Here is an 18,676-nt window from a genome sequence, read left to right as displayed (position 1 = left end):
TCTGGACGCTAGTCATTCGGATGAGCCGATAAACTGAGGTCCCGTGTGCAGCATGCACTTACTGCACGTAAAAGAACCCACGGCAACAAAAGGGTTGTTCCTGGCAAAATTCTGTAGAAAAATCCACTTCGATAGGAGAAGCAAATAAAACTGCATGCATGAAAAAATACAAAAAAATGGGCGTGCTGTAGTGTAGCGACGTGCTCTCCCTGGGGAGAGCAGCCTGAATTTCATACAGAGAAATCTGTTGTGATAAAAAGAAATACAAATACAAATACAGATGTTGTGTATCGTATTTGGATCAGTCCGCACACTTTGACACCTCCTTGAAACTGAAACTGAAGATGTTGGGAAGTGCTGAAACAACAAAGTCTTGAAGTTATGTGCCTTTGTGTCAACAAGAGTAATGGTACTTGTTGTTTTACATTATACATGCTTCTCCCTGTCCCTCCTCCTTGTTAGTGCGTTTTCTTTTCAATCGCCAAAGATGTGGAACAAGCTCCCTGATAACCTCCGTCATTCTGATTCCCTCGCATCTTTTAAATCTCGTCTCAAAACTCACCTTTTCCCTCAGCAGTAAGTTCAATTGTGGCAGGTCCACTTCCTTTGTGTTAGCTGTGCTTGACTATGTCTGTATACATATGTATGTGTACATAACTACATGCATGTATATGAATGTGTATTGTGTGTGCGTGCGTTTATGTAAGTTTGTGCCTGCCTATGTGTGTGTATGTGTTAGGGTAGCTGTTAGATACACATGTATTGTTAAAATGTATGTATGCAGTGTGTGTGTGTGTGTGTGCGTGTGTGCGTGTGTGTGTGTGTGTGCGTGTGTGTGTGTGTGTGTGTGTGTAGGTGTGTAGTCATATTTTGGTGTGTGTATGTAACATAGATGTAATGTTTTATGTTAACAAAGCGTTTTTGTAAAGCACCTAGAGCAGATTTCTGGATAGTGTGCTATATAAGTATCCATTATTATTATTAGTAGTAGTAGTATCCAGTCATTTCAGTTTCACCCAGTAAGAAAACAGAATTTCAGAATTCCATTACATATATAATACTGTGACTCACTGCTATCATATACACTTCCATCATTTTTCAAAGGAATTTTTTTTTGTGTGCTAAAAATCATGTGTAATTCAACAGATTTACCATGACCAACTGGTGCAGACTCTGGCAAGGGTCTGATTGCTGTCCCGTGCAAAATGCTAACATACTGTGGGAGGTCATTAGCTGCAGCTGGTATAGATTTTGCTGTCTGGAAGTGTTTTCCATAGGACAGGAATCAGACCCTTGCCAGAGTCTTCACCACTTGGTCCTGGTAAGTCTGTTGATTAGACATAATTTTTAGTAAAAAAAAAGGTTTCCTTTTGAAAAAATGATGGAAGTGTATATGATGGCATGTCCTTCAGCAATCTTGAGTGAATGGCACAGGATTCGGTCAGTTTAGTGTGTGCAGAAAAGAGTTGATACAGCGATACTGACTGGAAGAGATTGACATGAAAATGTTTGGCTGCTTTCATGACACTGATGTGTGTGTGTGTTTGTGTGCATGTGTGTGTGTGTGTATGTGCATGTGCGTGCATGCGTGATTCTGTGATGTGTTTGTTTCTATGGTGTGTGTGTGTGTGCGTGTGTGCGCCCATGCGTGCATGTGGGTGTGCATGTGTGCATGTGTGTGTGTGTGTGTGTATACATTTGTGTGGGTGTGTGTGTGCATGTATGTGCGTGCATGTGTGTGTGTGTGTGTGTGTGTGTGTTTTTGTGTGTGTGTGTTTGTGCATTTGTGTGGGTGCGTGCATATATGTGCGTGCATGTGTGGTTGTGTGGCGGGATGGTGCAGGGAGCCATACTGCTGTTGGAGATGCGAGGTCTGCAGTCTGGGCTGTTCCTGATCCGACCAAGCAAGAGGCAGGACAACTGGCATGCTCTCAGTCTCTGCTTCCAGCGCACACCGTACCACTACGAGATCAAGAACACTGTGAGAGACAACACAGAACTGAGAACTCTGAACTCTGAACTCAAAACGTTTTTTATTCAAGGATTAAGGTGTTAGGCATGGCCTGCTCTTCCAATCTGTCCCTGAGAAAAAGAGAGGGAGAGGGAGGGAGAGAGAGAGAGGGGGGGGGAAGGGAGGCTGAGGAGGAGGAGGAGGAGAAGAGAGAGAGAGGGGGAGAGAGACAGACAGACACAAAGACAGACAGACAGACAGGCAGAGGCGGGTAGGGAAGGATGGAGGTTGGGAGAGAGAGTGTGTGCTTGTGTGTGCCCTTCATGCCTTATAAGGGGTTTAAGGGTTAATTAAATCTTGAATCATGTGTGCGTAAATGTGTGTGTGTGTGTGTGTTAAAAAAAAAAAAAGATTCAATGTAATTTTATTTATGCTTTAAAATCTGCCTATGTCAAATTGTCTGCAGTACTGAGTGGGCATACAAGTATATGTTTTTATCCCAACCCCCACTCCCAGCACTGCATTCTTTTCCAGTTTCAATTGCATTGTCTGCTTTTGGACCATATGAGCAAATTGAGTATCCTTCTTCTTCTTCTTCTGCATTCACTCGTATGCACACAAGTGGGCTTTTACGTGTATGACCGTTTTTACCCTGCCATGTAGGCAGCCATACTCCGTTTTCGGGGGTGTGCATGCTGGGTATGTTCTTGTTTCCATAATCCACCGAACGCTGACATGGATTACAGGATCTTTAATGTGCGTATTTGATCTTCTGCTTGCATATACACACGAAGGGGGTTCAGGCACTAGCAGGTCTGCACATATGTTGACCTGGGAGATCGTAAAAATCTCCACCCTTTATCCACCAGGCGCCATCACCGTGATTCGAACCTGGGACCCTCAGATCGAAAGTCCAACGCTTTAACCATTCGGCTATGGCGCCCGTCATTGAGTATCTTGATTTTGGGCAGTTGGTGACTTGCAGCCCTGCATGATGACAGCACCTACAGGTGGCATAGCTTCCACTCACTGAGATGTCAAGTTCATATTTTTTCACGCAGAGGACATTTGTTTTTGGCCTAAGTATCCAGATCATTCATTTATTCATAGCTTTGTCCTGCGTCTTCTCTGTTGTCTACTGTTGTCTTTTGAATGTGCGTCTGTGATTTGTTTTGCCTCTCTCTTAGCGCTGTTATCTTTTTTTAAAGGGGTTGATATCTAGAATGTCTTGCTTGCTTAAATGCAGCTGCTGTTGGTGTGTGTTGCGAGACCTGATGATGATTTGTCGGTGTCGTTATTAAACTTGCTGCTCCTGTGTGTCAGCACTACCACAACCGCTTTGTGCACTACATTGACGACGGCCCCTACCTGCTCTCGCTGGAACACCTGGTGGAGCACTACAGTTGTCGTGCCGACGGTCTGCCCTGCGCGCTCGTCTGTTCCATCAATACAGGTGATGATTTGTTGGGGGTCAGGGGTGGGGTTGGGTGGGGTGGGGCATGTTGAAGTTTCAGGCTGGTTTTGCCCCACCTCCTATCACCTGTCTTCTTTCTTCACACCTGTCCTGTCACCTGTCTCCTCTCTTCACACCTGTCCTGTCACCTGTCTCCTCTCTTCACACCTGTCCTGTCACTTGTCTCCTCTCTTCACACCTGTCCTGTCACCTGTCTCCTCTCTTCACACCTGTCCTGTCACCTGTCTCCTTTCTTCACACCTGTCCTGTCACCTGTCTCCTCTCTTCACACCTGTCCTGTCACCTGTCTTCTTTCTTCACACCTGTCCTGTCACCTGTCTTCTTTCTTCACACCTGTCCTGTCACCTGTCTCCTCTCTTCACACCTGTCCTGTCACCTGTCTCCTCTCTTCACACCTGTCCTGTCACCTGTCTCCTTTCTTCACACCTGTCCTGTCACCTGTCTCTCTCTTCACACCTGTCCTGTCACCTGTCGTCTTTCTTCACACCTGTCGTGTCATCTGTCTCCTTTCTTCACACCTGTCCTGTCACCTGTCTCCTTTCTTCACACCTGTCCTGTCACCTGTCTTCTTTCTTCACACCAATCCTGTAACCTGTCTCCTTTCTTCACACCTGTCCTGTCACCTGTCGTCCTCTTCTTCACACATGTCGTGTCATCTGTCTCCTCTCTTCACACCTGTCCTGTCACCTGTCTTATCTCTTCACACCTGTCGTCTTCTTCACACCTGTCCTGTCACCTGTCTCCTCTCTTCACACCTGTCCTGTCACCTGTCTTCTCTCTTCACACCTGTCGTCTTTCTTCACACCTGTCCTGTCACCTGTCTCTTTCTTCACACCTGTCCTGTCACCTGTCTCCTCTCTTCACACCTGTCCTGTCACCTGTCTTCTTTCTTCACACCTGTCCTGTCACCTGTCTTCCTCTCTTCACACCTGTCCTGTCACCTGTCTCCTCTCTTCACACCTGTCCTGTCACTGTCTCCCTCTTCACACCTGTCTTGTCACCTGTCTTCCTCTCTTCACACCTGTCCTTGTCACTGTCTCCTCTCTTCACACCTGTCCTGTCACCTGTCTTCTCTTCACCCCTGTCTGTCCCTGTCTCTCTCTTCACACCTGTCTTATCACCTGTCTCCTCTCTTCACACCTGTCCTGTCACCTGTCTTCTCTTCACACCTGTCTTATCACCTGTCTCCTTTCTTCACACCTGTCCTGTCACCTGTCTCCTCTCTTCACACCTGTCCTGTCACCTGTCTCCTCTCTTCACACCTGTCCTGTCACATGTCTTCTCTTCACACCTGTCTTATCACCTGTCTTCTTTTCACACCTGTCTTGTCACCTGTCTCCTTTCGTCACACCTGTCCTGTCACCTGTCTCCTCTCTTCACACCTGTCCTGTCACCTGTCTTCTCTCTTCATACCTGTCCTGTCACCTGTCGTCTTTCTTCACACCTGTCCTGTCACCTGTCTCCTTTCTTCACACCTGTCCTGTCACCTGTCTTCTCTTCACACCTGTCCTGTGACCTGTATTCTCTCTTCACACCTGTCCTGTCAGCTGTCGTCTTTCTTCACACATGTCCTGTCAGCTGTCGTCTTTCTTCACACCTGTCCTGTCACCTGTCTTCTCTTCACACCTGTCCTGTCAGCTGTCGTCTTTCTTCACACATGTCCTGTCAGCTGTCGTCTTTCTTCACACCTGTCCTGTCACCTGTCTTCTCTTCACACCTGTCTTCTCTCTTCACACCTGTCCTATCACCTGTGTCTTTCTTCACACCTGTCCAGTCATTCTCTCTCTCTCTCTCGCTTCACAGCTATCACCTGTTTCCTCTTACCTGTCCTGCAGGAATGTCATTATCAAATAGTATGTAAAAAAAAACACACAACAAAAACACACCCACACACCTGCATTTATGTTTCCTTTGTAGATTATTTTGAATGAAGATGAACAGCACAACATTACATTGCATCACATGTATGTATGATGTGCAATGATAAAAACAACATAATCTTTTGTCGCAGCTCAAGCGATTGTTGACATGCCAAGACTGGACCCCCTCAGCAGACCCTTACCTGCACCGTCACCACCACTGGGTATGTATCTGGTAGACAGTAGCCTTCAGGTTTTGTACCAGTCCAGTTGAAGTGGCATTACATGGGGGGGGGGGGAGGGTTGGAAGAGACGGGGAAGGGGGAGGGTGCTGATGAATAGATGATTACGCACCTGTGCATGTGTGTGTGTTGTGTGTGTGTGTGTGTGTATGTGTGTGTGTGTGTGTGTGTGTGTGTGTGTTGTGTGTTGTGTGTGTTTATGTGTTGTGTGTTGTGTGAGTTGTGTGTGTGTGTTGTGTGTGTTTATGTGTGTGTGTGTGTATGTGTTATGTGGTGTGTGTGTGTGTGTGTGTGTGTGTGTGTGTGTGTGTTTGCAAATCTCAGTTATCTTCCCTTGATTGGGAGTTATCAAAATCTGTCAACATTGAACATATAATTATACTATCCATTCACTTTCCTTCAAGAAAATACACTTGTGGTTACTATTTAGCATTATCTTAATTTTTGTGACTTGAATTTTTTTTTTTTTTTTTTTTTTTACAGAGATTGGTGATTTTCTTTCTTTCTTTTTGTTGTTGTTGTTGTTGTTGAAAAATTACAAATAGTTCCAGAAGTCAATAAGATACTTTTGCTTCTGTTACAACAGACTGCTGACAGGACATTGCCTCAGTGACAACACTATTTCATAGAACATCGAGGAGTTTATCAAAATGTTTTCCCAGAGTTGTCAGGAATGATAGAGAGATATAGTTTCACTAGATTTTGGCCATTGAAGAAGAATATGAGTAAAACTGTAATTTTATCACCACACATACAATAACATTTGCCCCAAATTATGTCTTAATCTTTTGTAACATTTGTCCAAAATGCATGTAAATGAGAGAAACGATGGGTCTGAGTTACTAAATATCTATTACATCCAAAGTTTGTATTTAGAATGTAACCAAGATCCTGATGGGACTAGCTGCATATGGAGTGACTGATCTCTATCTGTTTCCTTTTGACCTGTTTCCAGCTTGCACGTCTGAGCAAAAAATGTCCCCCTGGAAGAGCCAGGCTAGAAAATGTACCTCTGGTGTGTATCTAGTTGACAGTCCTCCTCTGGTGTGCAGTTGGTAGACAGTCCTCAGGTGTGTAGTTGGTAGACAGTCTTTCTCTGGTGTGTAGTTGGTAGACAGTCCTCAGGTGTGTAGTTGGTAGACAGTCCTCAGGTGTGTAGTTGGTAGACAGTCTTTCTCTGGTGTGTAGTTGGTAGACAGTCCTCTGGTGTGTAGTTGGTAGACAGTCTTTCTCTGGTGTGCAGCTGGTAGACAGTCCTCTTGTGTGTAGTTGGTACCACAGTCTCTCTCTGGTGTGTAAATGGTACCACAACCTTTCTCTGGTGTGCAGCTGGTAGACAGTCCTCTGGGTGTATTTGGTAGACAGTTTTCTGGTGTGTAGTTCGTAGACAGTCCTCTGATGTGTAGTTGGTAGACAGTCTTTCTCTGGTGTGTAGTTGGTAGACAGTCCTCTGGTGTGTAGTTGGTAGACAGTCTTTCTCTGGTGTGCAGTTGGAAGACAATCTTTCTCTGGTGTGTAGTTGGTAGACAGTCCTCTGGTGTGTAGTTGGTACCACAGTCTTTCTCTGGTGTGTAGTTGGTAGACAGTCTTTCTCTGGTGTGTAGTTGGTAGACAGTCCTCTGGTGTGTAGTTGGTAGACAGTCCTCTGGTGTGTAGTTGGTAGACAGTCTTTCTCTGGTGTGTAGTTGGTAGACAGTCTTTCTCTGGTGCGTAGTTGGTAGACAGTCCTCTGGTGTGCAGTTGGAAGACAGTCTTTCTCTGGTGCGTAGTTGGTAGACAGTCCTCTGGTGTGCAGTTGGTAGACAGTCCTCAGGTGTGTAGTTGGTACCACAGTCTTTCTCTGGTGTGTAGTTGGTAGACAGTCCTCAGGTGTGTAGTTGGTAGACAGTCCTCAGGTGTGTAGTTGGTACCACAGTGTTTCTCTGGTGTGTAGTTGGTAGACAGTCCTCAGGTGTGTAGTTGGTAGACAGTCCTCAGGTGTGTAGTTGGTACCACAGTCTTTCTCTGGTGTGTAGTTGGTAGACAGTCCTCAGGTGTGTAGTTGGTAGACAGTCCTCTGGTGTGCAGTTGGTAGACAGTCTTTCTCTGGTGTGCAGCTGGTAGACAGTCTTTCTCTGGTGCGTAGTTGGTAGACAGTCCTCTGGTGTGCAGTTGGTAGACAGTCCTCAGGTGTGTAGTTGGTACCACAGTCTTTCTCTGGTGTGTAGTTGGTAGACAGTCCTCAGGTGTGTAGTTGGTAGACAGTCCTCAGGTGTGTAGTTGGTACCACAGTCTTTCTCTGGTGTGTAGTTGGTAGACAGTCCTCAGGTGTGTAGTTGGTAGACAGTCTTTCTCTGGTGTGTAGTTGGTAGACAGTCCTCTGGTGTGTAGTTGGTAGACAGTCTTTCTCTGGTGTGTAGTTGGTAGACAGTCTTTCTCTGGTGTGTAGTTGGTAGACAGTCCTCTGGTGTGTAGTTGGTAGACAGTCCTCTGGTGTGTAGTTGGTAGACAGTCCTCTGGTGTGCAGCTGGTAGACAGTCCTCTGGTGTGCAGTTGGTAGACAGTCCTCTGGTGTGTAGTTGGTAGACAGTCTTTCTCTGGTGTGTAGTTGGTAGACATTCCTCAGGTGTGTAGTTGGTAGACAGTCTTTCTCTGGTGTGTAGTTGGTAGACAGTCCTCAGGTGTGTAGTTGGTAGACAGTCTTTCTCTGGTGTGCAGTTGGTAGACAGTTCTCTGGTGTGCAGTTGGTAGACAGTCCTCTGGTGTGCAGTTGGTAGACAGTCCTCTGGTGTGCAGTTGGTAGACAGTCCTCTGGTGTGTAGTTGGTAGACAGTCTTTCTCTGGTGTGTAGTTGGTAGACATTCCTCAGGTGTGTAGTTGGTAGACAGTCTTTCTCTGGTGTGTAGTTGGTAGACAGTCCTCTGGTGTGCAGCTGGTAGACAGTCCTCTGGTGTGCAGTTGGTAGACAGTCCTCTGGTGTGTAGTTGGTAGACAGTCTTTCTCTGGTGTGTAGTTGGTAGACATTCCTCAGGTGTGTAGTTGGTAGACAGTCTTTCTCTAGTGTGTAGTTGGTAGACAGTCCTCAGGTGTGTAGTTGGTAGACAGTCCTCTGGTGTGTAGTTGGTAGACAGTCTTTCTCTGGTGTGTAGTTGGTACCACAGTCTTTCTTTGGTGTGCAGTTGGTAGACAGTCCTCTGGTGTGTAGTTGGTACCACAGTCTTTCTCTGGTGTGTAGTTGGTAGACAGTCTTTCTCTGGTGCGTAGTTGGTACCACAGTCTTTCTCTGGTGTGTAGTTGGTAGACAGTCCTCTGGTGTGTAGTTGGTAGACAGTCTTTCTCTGGTGTGTAGTTGGTAGACAGTCTTTCTCTGGTGTGTAGTTGGTAGACAGTTCTCTGGTGTGTAGTTGGTAGACAGTCCTCTGGTGTGCAGTTGGTAGACAGTCCTCTGGTGTGCAGTTGGTAGACAGTCCTCTGGTGATGCAGTTGGTACCACAGTCTTCCTCTGGGTGTATTTGGAAGACAGTCCTCTGGCGTGTAGTTGGTACCACAGTCTTCCTCTGGGTGTATTTGGAAGACAGTCCTCCTCTGGGTGTAGTTGGTAGATAGTATTCCAGTGTGTAGTTGGTACCACAGTCTTTTTCTCATGTGTAGTTTGTACCACAGTTCTCTCGTGGTGTGTGTCAGGTAGACAATACATCTCTGGTGTGTATGCGGTAGACAATATGCCTCTGTTGTTTATATGGTAGACAATAGACATCTGCTGTATATGTGTTAGACAATATGCCTTTGGTGTGTATCTGGTAGATGATACACATCTGGTGTGTATGCAGTAGAGAATAGACATCTGGTGTGCATGTGGTAGACAATAGGCCTCTGGTGAATATTTAGTAGACAGTATGCTTCAGGTGTGTATCTGGTAGACTGTGCGCTTCTGATGTGTGTCTGGTAGACAGTACACCTCTGGTGTGTATGTAGTAGACAACGCATGTCTGGTATGTATGTGGTAGACAATACACTTCTGGTGTGTATGTGGTAGACAGTGGGCTTCTGGTGTGTATCTGGTAGACAGTACACCTCTTGTGTGTATGTGGTAGACAATACACCACTGGTGTGTATGTGGTAGACAATGTACGTCTGGTGTGTATGTGGTAGACAACACATGTCTGGTGTGTATATGGTAGACAGTGCATTTCTGGTGTGTATGTGGTAGACAATACACCACTGGTGTGTATGTGGTACACTGTGCGCTTCTGTCGTGTATCTGGCAGACAATACATGTTTGGTGTGTATGTGGTAGACTGTGCACTCCTGGTGTGTATGTGGTAGACAACGCAAGTCTGGTGTGTATGTGGTAGACAACACGTCTGGTGTTTATGTGGTAGACAACACGTCTGGTGTGTACATACGTCTGGTGTGTATGTGGTAGACAACGCACATCTGGTGTGTATGTGGTAGACTGAGCGCTTCTGGTGTGTTTGTGGTAGCCAATCCATTTCTGGTTTGTATGTCGTAAACAATCCATGTAGACAATACGCATCTGGTGTGTATGTGGCAGCACAATGCGCCCTTTGTACTGTGGGGTGTAACTCTTTTGTGGGAATTTGTGTTTATTCTTATATTTTGTGTGTGTGTGTGTGTGTATATATGCACATAAATGCGAGGATAATATTATGTATGCATACCCTTGTGTGTTCTTCTTTGTTCATGGGCTGCAACTCCCACGTTCACTTGTATGTACACAAGTGGGCTTTTACATGTATGACCATGTTTACCCTGCCATGTAGACAGCCATACTCCATTTTCGGGGGTCCTGTGTGTGTAATTTCTAGAGGTGGTGACATTTTGGTGCACTAATATATGTCTGGATTGTGTGGGGGTTGGGAAGTGGAGTGTGGTGTGGGATGTGTGTGTGTGTGTGTGTGTGTGTGTGTGTGTCCATGAAAATGAGGACACTTTGTGGTGTGTGTGTGTGTATGTCTCAGACAAAGTGGTGTGTGTGTGTGTGTGTGTGTGTGTGTGTGTGTTCATGAAAATGAGGACACTTTGTGGTGTGTGTGTGTGTGTGTGTGTGTGTTCATGAAAATGAGGACACTTTGTGGTGTGTGTGTGTGTGTGTGTGTGTTCATGAAAATGAGGACACTTTGTGGTGTGTGTGTGTGTGTGTGTGTGTGTTCATGAAAATGAGGACACTTTGTGGTGTGTGTGTGTGTATGTCTCAGACAAAGTGGTGTGTGTGTGTGTGTGTGTGTGTGTGTGTGTGTGTGTGTGTGTGTGTTCATGAAAATGAGGACACTTTGTGGTGTGTGTGTGTGTGTATTTCAGACAGACCCAGCCCTCCTCCGCGTCACACCTCCGTCCCCGGTGAATCTCCTCCTTCCCCCTCCACCCCAGAACCCATGAGCCCTTTGTCCGCTCAGCGTCCCCCGGTGCCTTCTAACGTGAGTCCTCTGTGTGTGTGCGTGCGTGCGTGTGTGTGTGTGTTGCTTTGTTGTGCACGTGTGTGTGTGTTGCTTTGTTGTGTGTGTGTGTGTGTATTTGTGTGTGTGTGTGTGTGTGTGTGTGTGTGTGTGTGTGTGTGTGTGTGTGTGTGTGTGTGTGTGTGTGTGTGTGTGCTCGCTGTTTGTATGCTCACTGTGTGTGTGTGTGTGTGTTCTTCTGTTGTCTGTATGTGTGTGTGTATTCCTCTGTTGTCTGCATGTGTGTGTGTGTGTTCCTCTGTTGTCTCTGTGTGTGTCCTTCTGTTGTATCTGTGTGTGTGTGTGTGTGTTCCTCTGTTGTCTGTATGTCATATGTTGTTTCGGGTTAGATATTTATGATGAACCCAGTACTGTCATATTATGATGTGTGTGTGCGTGTGTGTATGTGGGTGTTTGTGTGTGCATATGACTTGTGATGATAAGTAAGGTATGGTAATGTGAGGCGTAATAATTTGTCATGTCTGTGATGTTACGACAGCTTGGAAGTGTCAGGAATGATAAATGAATATCTTGAATATTGTTTTTTTGCTGCGTTCAGCCCCCGCCCCGAGGGCCGGCGGCTGCCACGAAAGGGGTGCAAATGTTGCACAAGATAAATGCCAAGCACATCAAGAAAGGTTTGTTGGTCACGTTGTACTGTATTGTTGATCAGGTTGTATTGTGCTATTGGTCATGTTGTATTGTATTGTTGATCAGGTTGTATTGTGCTATTGGTCATGTTGTATTGTTGATCAGGTTGTATTGTGCTATTGGTCATGTTGTATTGTTGATCAGGTTGTATTGTGCTATTGGTCATGTTGTATTGTTGATCAGGTTGTATTGTGCTATTGGCCATGTTGTACTGTATTATTGTCTGGTGTTGGCCATGTTGTACTGTATTGTTGATCAGGTTGTATTGTGCTATTGTGTTGTATTGTGATCAGGTTGTTTGTGCTATTGTCATGTTGTATTTGATCAGGTTGTATTGTGCTATTGGTCATGTTGTATTGTTGATCAGGTTGTATTGTGCTATTGGCCATGTTGTACTGTATTATTGTCTGGTGTTGGCCATGTTGTACTGTATTGTTGATCAGGTTGTATTGTGCTATTGGCCATGTTGTACAGTATTATTGTCTGGTAGGTTGTACTGTTGGTCATGTTGTATTGTAGATCAGGTTTTATTGTGCTATTGGCCATGTTGTACTGTATTATTGTCTGGTAGGTTGTACTGTTGGTCATGTTGCACAGTACTGTCTCGTAGGTTGTAGTTAGCTTGTACTGTTGGTCATGTTGTACTGAACTGTTGGACATGTTGTACTGAACTGTTGGACATGTTGTACTGTACTGTCTGGTAGGTTGTACTGTTGGTCATGTTGTATTGTACTGTTTGTCATGTTGTACTGTATTATTGTCTGTTGGGTTGTACTCTTGGTCATGTTGTACTGAACTGTTGGTCATGTTGTAATGTACTTTTGGTCATGTTGTACTGTTGGTCATGTTGTACTGTTGGACATGTTGTACTGTATTATTGTCTGTTGGGTTGTACTGTTGGTTATGTTGTACTGTTGGTCATGTTGTACTGTTGGTCATGTTGTACTGTTGGTCATGTTGTACTGTTGGTCATGTTGTACTGTACTGTTGGTCATGTTGTACTGAACTGTTGGTCATGTTGTACTGTATTATTGTCTGTTGGGTTGTACTGTTCGTCATGTTGTACTGTACAGTTGGTCATGTTGTACTGTTGGTCATGTTGTACTGTACTGTTGGCCATGTTGTACTGTTGGTCATGTTGCACTGATTTATTGTCTGTTATGTTGTACTGTTGGTCATGTTGTACAGTCCTGTTTGGTTGGTTGGACTGTTGTCATGTTGTATTGTACTGTCTGGTAGGTTGTACTGTTGGTCATGTTGTTCTGTATTGTCTGTTAGGTTGTACTGTTGGTAATATTGTATTGTACTGTTGGTCATGTTGTACTGATTTATTGTCTCTTAGGTTGTACTGTTGTCATGTTGTACTGATTTATTGTCTGTTGGGTTGTACTGTTGGTCATGTTGTACTGTACTGTCTGGTAGGTTGTACTGTTGGTCATGTTGTATTCATTTATTGTCTGGTAGGTTGTACTGTTGGTCATGTTGTATTCATTTATTGTCTGGTAGGTTGTACTGTTGGTCATATTTTACTGTACTGTCTGGATAGGTTAATGTGTTGGTCCTATATCCGTTGGAAAAAAACCCCAGAGTGTTTCTGAGGTGTGTGTGTGTGTGTGTGTGTGTGTGTGTGTGCTTGCTCACCTGCATGTTCTTGTATGTGTGTTTGTGCACATGTTGTGTGTGTGTTTGTGTGTGTGTGTGTATGGTGTGTGAAAATGTGTGGAGTGTATGTGTGTAGATGTTAACTCAGTGTGTATAGTATGTATGTGAAAACTCTATGTTAACTCTTTGTGTGCGTATTTGCTTGTGTGTATGTATGTGTTTGTTAACTCAGTGTGTGTGTGTGTGTGTGTGTGTGTGTGTGTGTGTGTATGTGTGTGTGTGTGTGTGTGTGTGTGTGTGCAGGTGCTGAGATAGGTCAGGGCGAGTTTGGGTCGGTGCTGAAGGGAGTGCTTTTGGAGTACAAAGGAAAGAAACAGAAGGTGAGAGATGTTCCCTATGGACAATAACAGTCTTGAGGCAAGCAGCAAGAGATTTTCCCTATGGACAATAACAGTCTTGAGGCAAGCAGTGAGAGGTTTTCACTGTGGGCAATAACAGTCTTGAGGCAAGCAGTGAGAGGTTTTCACTGTGGACAATAACAGTCTTGAGGCAAGCAGTGACAGGTTTTCACTGTGGACAATAACAGTCTTGAGGCAAGCAGTGAGAGGTTTTCACTGTGGACAATAACAGTCTTGAGGCAAGCAGTGAGAGATTTTCACTGTGGACAATAACAGTCTTGAGGCAAGCAGTGACAGGTTTTCACTGTGGACAATAACAGTCTTGAGGCAAGCAGTGATAGGTTTTCACTATGGGCAATAACAATCTTGAGGCAAGCAGTGAGAGGTTTTTATTGTGGGCAATAACAGTCTTGAGGCAAGCAGCAAGAGGTTTTCACTGTGGGCAATAACAGTCTTGAGGCAAGCAGCGAGAGGTTTTCACTGTGGACAATAACAGTCTTGAGGCAAGCAGTGAGAGGTTTTCACTGTGGGCAATAACAGTCTTGAGGCAAGCAGTGACAGGTTTTCACTGTGGACAATAACAGTTTTGAGGCAAGCAGTGAGAGGTTTTCACTGTGGACAGTAACAGTCTTGAGGCAAGCAGCAAGAGGTTTTCACTGTGGACAATAACAGTCTTGAGGCAAGCAGTGAGAGTTTTTCACTGTGGGCAATAACAGTCTTGAGGCAAGCAGTGAGAGGTTTTCACTGTGGACAATAACAGTCTTGAGGCAAGCAGTGAGAGATTTTCACTGTGGACAACAACAGTCTTGAGGCAAGCAGTTAGAGGTTTTCACTGTGGACAATAACAGTCTTGAGGCAAGCAGCGGGAGATTTTCACTGTGGACAATAACAGTCTTGAGGCAAGCAGCGAGAGATTTTCACTGTGGACAGTAACAGTCTTGAGGCAAGCAGTGAGAGATTTTCACTGTGGACAATAATAGTCTTGAGGCAAGCAGAGAGAGATTTTCACTGTGGACAATAACAGTCTTGAGGCAAGCAGTGAGAGGTTTTCACTGTGGACAATAACAGTCTTGAGGCAAGCAGCGAGAGGTTTTCACTGTGGACAATAACAGTCTTGAGGCAAGCAGCGGGAGATTTTCACTGTGGACAATAACAGTCTTGAGGCAAGCAGCGAGAGATTTTCACTGTGGACAGTAACAGTCTTGAGGCAAGCAGTGAGAGGTTTTCACTGTGGACAATAACAGTCTTGAGGCAAGCAGTGAGAGGTTTTCACTGTGGACAATAACAGTCTTGAGGCAAGCAGTGAGAGGTTTTCACTGTGGGCAATAACAGTCTTGAGGCAAGCAGTGAGAGATTTTCACTGTGGACAATAACAGTCTTGAGGCAAGCAGTGAGAGGTTTTTCACTGTGGGCAATAACAGTCTTGAGGCAAGCAGCAAGAGGTTTTCACTGTGGGCAATAACAGTCTTGAGGCAAGCAGTGAGAGGTTTTCACTGTGGACAATAACAGTCTTGAGGCAAGCAGCAAGAGGTTTTCACTGTGGGCAATAACAGTCTTGAGGCAAGCAGCAAGAGGTTTTCACTGTGGGCAATAACAGTCTTGAGGCAAGCAGTGAGATTTTTTCACTGTGGGCAAAACAGTCTTGAGGCAAGCAGTGAGAGGTTTTCACTGTGGGCAATAACAGTCTTGAGGCAAGCAGCAAGAGGTTTTCACTGTGGACAATAACAGTCTTGAGGCAAGCAGTGAGAGGTTTTCACTGTGGACAATAATAGTCTTGAGGCAAGCAGTGAGAGGTTTTCACTGTGGGCAATAACAGTGTTGAGGCAAGCAGCGAGATTTTTTCACTGTGGACAATAACAGTCTTGAGGCAAGCAGAGAGAGATTTTCACTGTGGACAGTAACAGTCTTGAGGCAAGCAGTGAGAGGTTTTCACTGTGGACAATAACAGTCTTGAGGCAAGCAGTGACAGGTTTTCACTGTGGACAATAACAGTCTTGAGGCAAGCAGTGAGAGGTTTTCACTGTGGACAATAACAGTCTTGAGGCAAGCAGTGAGAGTTTTTCACTGTGGGCAATAACAGTCTTGAGGCAAGCAGTGAGAGGTTTTCACTGTGGGCAATAACAGTCTTGAGGCAAGCAGTGACAGGTTTTCACTGTGGGCAATAACAGTCTTGAGGCAAGCAGTGAGAGGTTTTCACTGTGGGCAATAACAGTCTTGAGGCAAGCAGCAAGAGGTTTTCACTGTGGGCAATAACAGTCTTGAGGCAAGCAGCGAGAGGTTTTCACTGTGGACAATAACAGTCTTGAGGCAAGCAGTGAGAGGTTTTCACTGTGGACAGTAACAGTCTTGAGGCAAGCAGTGACAGGTTTTCACTGTGGACAATAACAATCTTGAGCACCACCTATTCAAAAAAGTATTTTTTATAGAGGCATCTTTGTAAGAAAATCATTTCATAATGACAGAAAAGTTGTTTTCTTGCACTGTCATGGTTTTACATACATACATACCTACACACATGCACATGCATATGTACATACATACATACAGACAGACAGACACAGACAGACAGACATACAGACAGACAGACAGGCAAGTATACATGTAAACACACACGCACACAGACAGGCAAGTATACATGTAAACACACACATGCATACATTCACAAACACAAATACAAATAGACACATTTGATATATGTATATGCATATATAACTCACATGTATTCTTACACATGTCGGATATGCATATACATAAATACACACAAATAGATACACAAGATATTTGAAAAACAACACCACCACAGACATGCACACTGTATACACTCACATGTACACACAGAAAGACACACACACACACACACACACACACACACACACACACACACAGACACACATCCGCATGCCTCAAGTCTCTTGACTCAAGAGTCTCTTGAATCTTGAGATTTGAGTCTCTTGAGTGTTGAGTCGTGACTGTGTTGGCAGCCTGCGATGGAGGTGGCCATTAAAGTGTTTCACGACACCATGGAGAACTGCCATGACTTCCTGCAGGAGGCTGTTGTCATGCAGAACCTGGAGCATGACTGCATTGTCAAGCTGCTTGGCATCTGTGAGGGCCCGCCACTCATGCTGGTCAGTGGTTCTCTCCCTTCGCTCAGGGCTCACCGAGCTGTTTGGCATGTGATCAGTTTAGTTTGTGTGTGTGTGTGTGTGTGTGTGTGTGTGTGTGTGAGTATTAGTGTGTCTGTCTGTGTGTGTGTGTGCATGCGTGTATATGTCTCTGTGTGTGGAGGGGGAGTTTGTGGATGCATGTGTGAGTGCATTTCGTTGGGGTGCGAGGTGTATGCATGTGCTCACAAGCTAGCCACCAATTTGACTCAGCAGCAGTGCTGGGCCTCCTCTGGTGTATGACCTTCTGGTGGCCTAACATCGATAGTTTCCTGCAGACTGTTGCCTCTGAGACTGTGGCAGATGAGACTGATTTGGCGAACTGGCTAAGTCGGCTGCGTGTTTGTTGCACAGTGCATCAGTATTCAGCATGTTCTGTGTAGAAAGATAGAAATCATCACTTTTTGCAACCCCCCCCCCCAACTTTTCCATCACAATGCCAATGCTGTCCAGCCTGATCTCTGTACTATGATATTTGGTGTTGATTGATAATCAAATGATAAAGGTTGAACTGTAAACTACTTCATAAATACCCAGTATCTAGCAAATGCCCACCCCACTAATTTTGATAAAAAAACTGTGCACGGGCTAAAACATCTTTTAAACGCCAATCCCCCACTTTGGAAAAAAAAAAAAATAAAGGAAAGAAAATTATCAGAAGTAATGATAATTCAGTTTGCTGTTTATTGCTACACAAAGAAGTGCAGATTTAGATCTGGAGATAAAGAATAGAACGCCTACATGGGATGTCGATGTGTCATTGAAAAACCAAGTGAGCGTGACATTACTCCATGACGCAGTGACTTTCTTCAGTAGGTAGTGTATGGCAGGCAGGTAGGTGATGTCATAATCAGCGTCAGTTACTCAGGCTGTCACCTGGCAGGTAGATAATGATGTCATGATCACCGTCAGTGACTCGGGCTGTCACCTGGCAGGTAGATAATGATGTCATAATCAGCATCAGTGACATAGGCTGTCACCTGGCAGGTAGATAATGATGTCATAATCAGCATCAGTGACATAGGCTGTCACCTGGCAGGTAGATAATGATGTTATAATCAGCATCAGTGACTCAGGCTGTCACTCTGCAGGTAGATAATGATGTTATAATCAGCATCAGTTACTCAGGTTGTCACCCTGCCGGTAGATAATGATGTGAAAACCAGTGTCAGTGACTTGGGCTGTCACCTGGCAGGTAGATAATGATGTTATAATCAGCATCAGTTACTCAGGTTGTCACCCTGCCGGTAGATAATGATGTGAAAACCAGTGTCAGTGACTTGGGCTGTCACCTGGCAGGTAGATAATGATGTCGTAATCAACGTCAGTGGCTCAGGTTGTCACCCAGCAGGTAGATAATGTCATAATCAAGGTCAGTGACATTGGCTGTCACCGCCCAGGTAGATGACATGTCATAATCAGTACAGTGACTCAGGCTGTCATGTAGCAGGTTGATAATGATGTTATAATCAGCATCAGTTACTCATGTTGTCACCCTGCCGGTAGATAATGATGTAAAAACCAGTGTCAGTGACTTGGGCTGTCACCTGGCAAGTAGATATTGATGTCGTAATCAGTGTCAATGACTCAGGTTGTCCTCCAGCAGGTAGATAATGTCATAATCATTGTCAGTGACTTTTGCTGTCACCACCCAGGTAGATGACATGTCATAATCAGTACAGTGACTCAGGTTATCACCTGGCAGGTAGATAATGATGTCATAATCAGCATCAGTGACTCAGGCTGTCACCTGGCAGGTAGATAATGATGTCATAATCAGCATCAGTGACTCAGGCTGTCACTCTGCAGGTAGATAATGATGTCATGATCATCGTCAGTGACTCGGGCTGTCACCTGGCAGGTAGATAATGATGTCATAATCAGCATCAGTGACTCAGGC

At 44.9% G+C, this 18,676-nt stretch overlaps 1 protein-coding gene across 2 annotated transcripts in view; it reads left to right on the top strand.

Annotated features, from left to right (window-relative positions):
* Positions 1-18,676, top strand: part of LOC143289249 (tyrosine-protein kinase HTK16-like) — a 47,991-nt gene that overhangs the window by 18,283 nt on the left and 11,032 nt on the right. Inside the window, exons 9-16 of one of the 2 annotated variants that reach the window (XM_076598229.1) lie at positions 1,844-1,981; positions 3,275-3,404; positions 5,437-5,508; positions 6,482-6,541; positions 10,828-10,943; positions 11,521-11,599; positions 13,518-13,594; positions 16,594-16,740. In XM_076598229.1, the coding sequence (XP_076454344.1) occupies positions 1,844-1,981; positions 3,275-3,404; positions 5,437-5,508; positions 6,482-6,541; positions 10,828-10,943; positions 11,521-11,599; positions 13,518-13,594; positions 16,594-16,740 (819 nt within the window). The remainder of the gene's footprint in view (positions 1-1,843; positions 1,982-3,274; positions 3,405-5,436; positions 5,509-6,481; positions 6,542-10,827; positions 10,944-11,520; positions 11,600-13,517; positions 13,595-16,593; positions 16,741-18,676) is intronic. The other variant, XM_076598230.1, reaches the window with a different exon arrangement.

The sequence above is a fragment of the Babylonia areolata genome, chromosome 13 (genome assembly GCF_041734735.1).
Source record: "Babylonia areolata isolate BAREFJ2019XMU chromosome 13, ASM4173473v1, whole genome shotgun sequence".
Lineage (NCBI taxonomy): Eukaryota > Metazoa > Mollusca > Gastropoda > Neogastropoda > Buccinidae > Babylonia > Babylonia areolata.
This window is presented reverse-complemented; position numbering and strand designations above follow the sequence as displayed.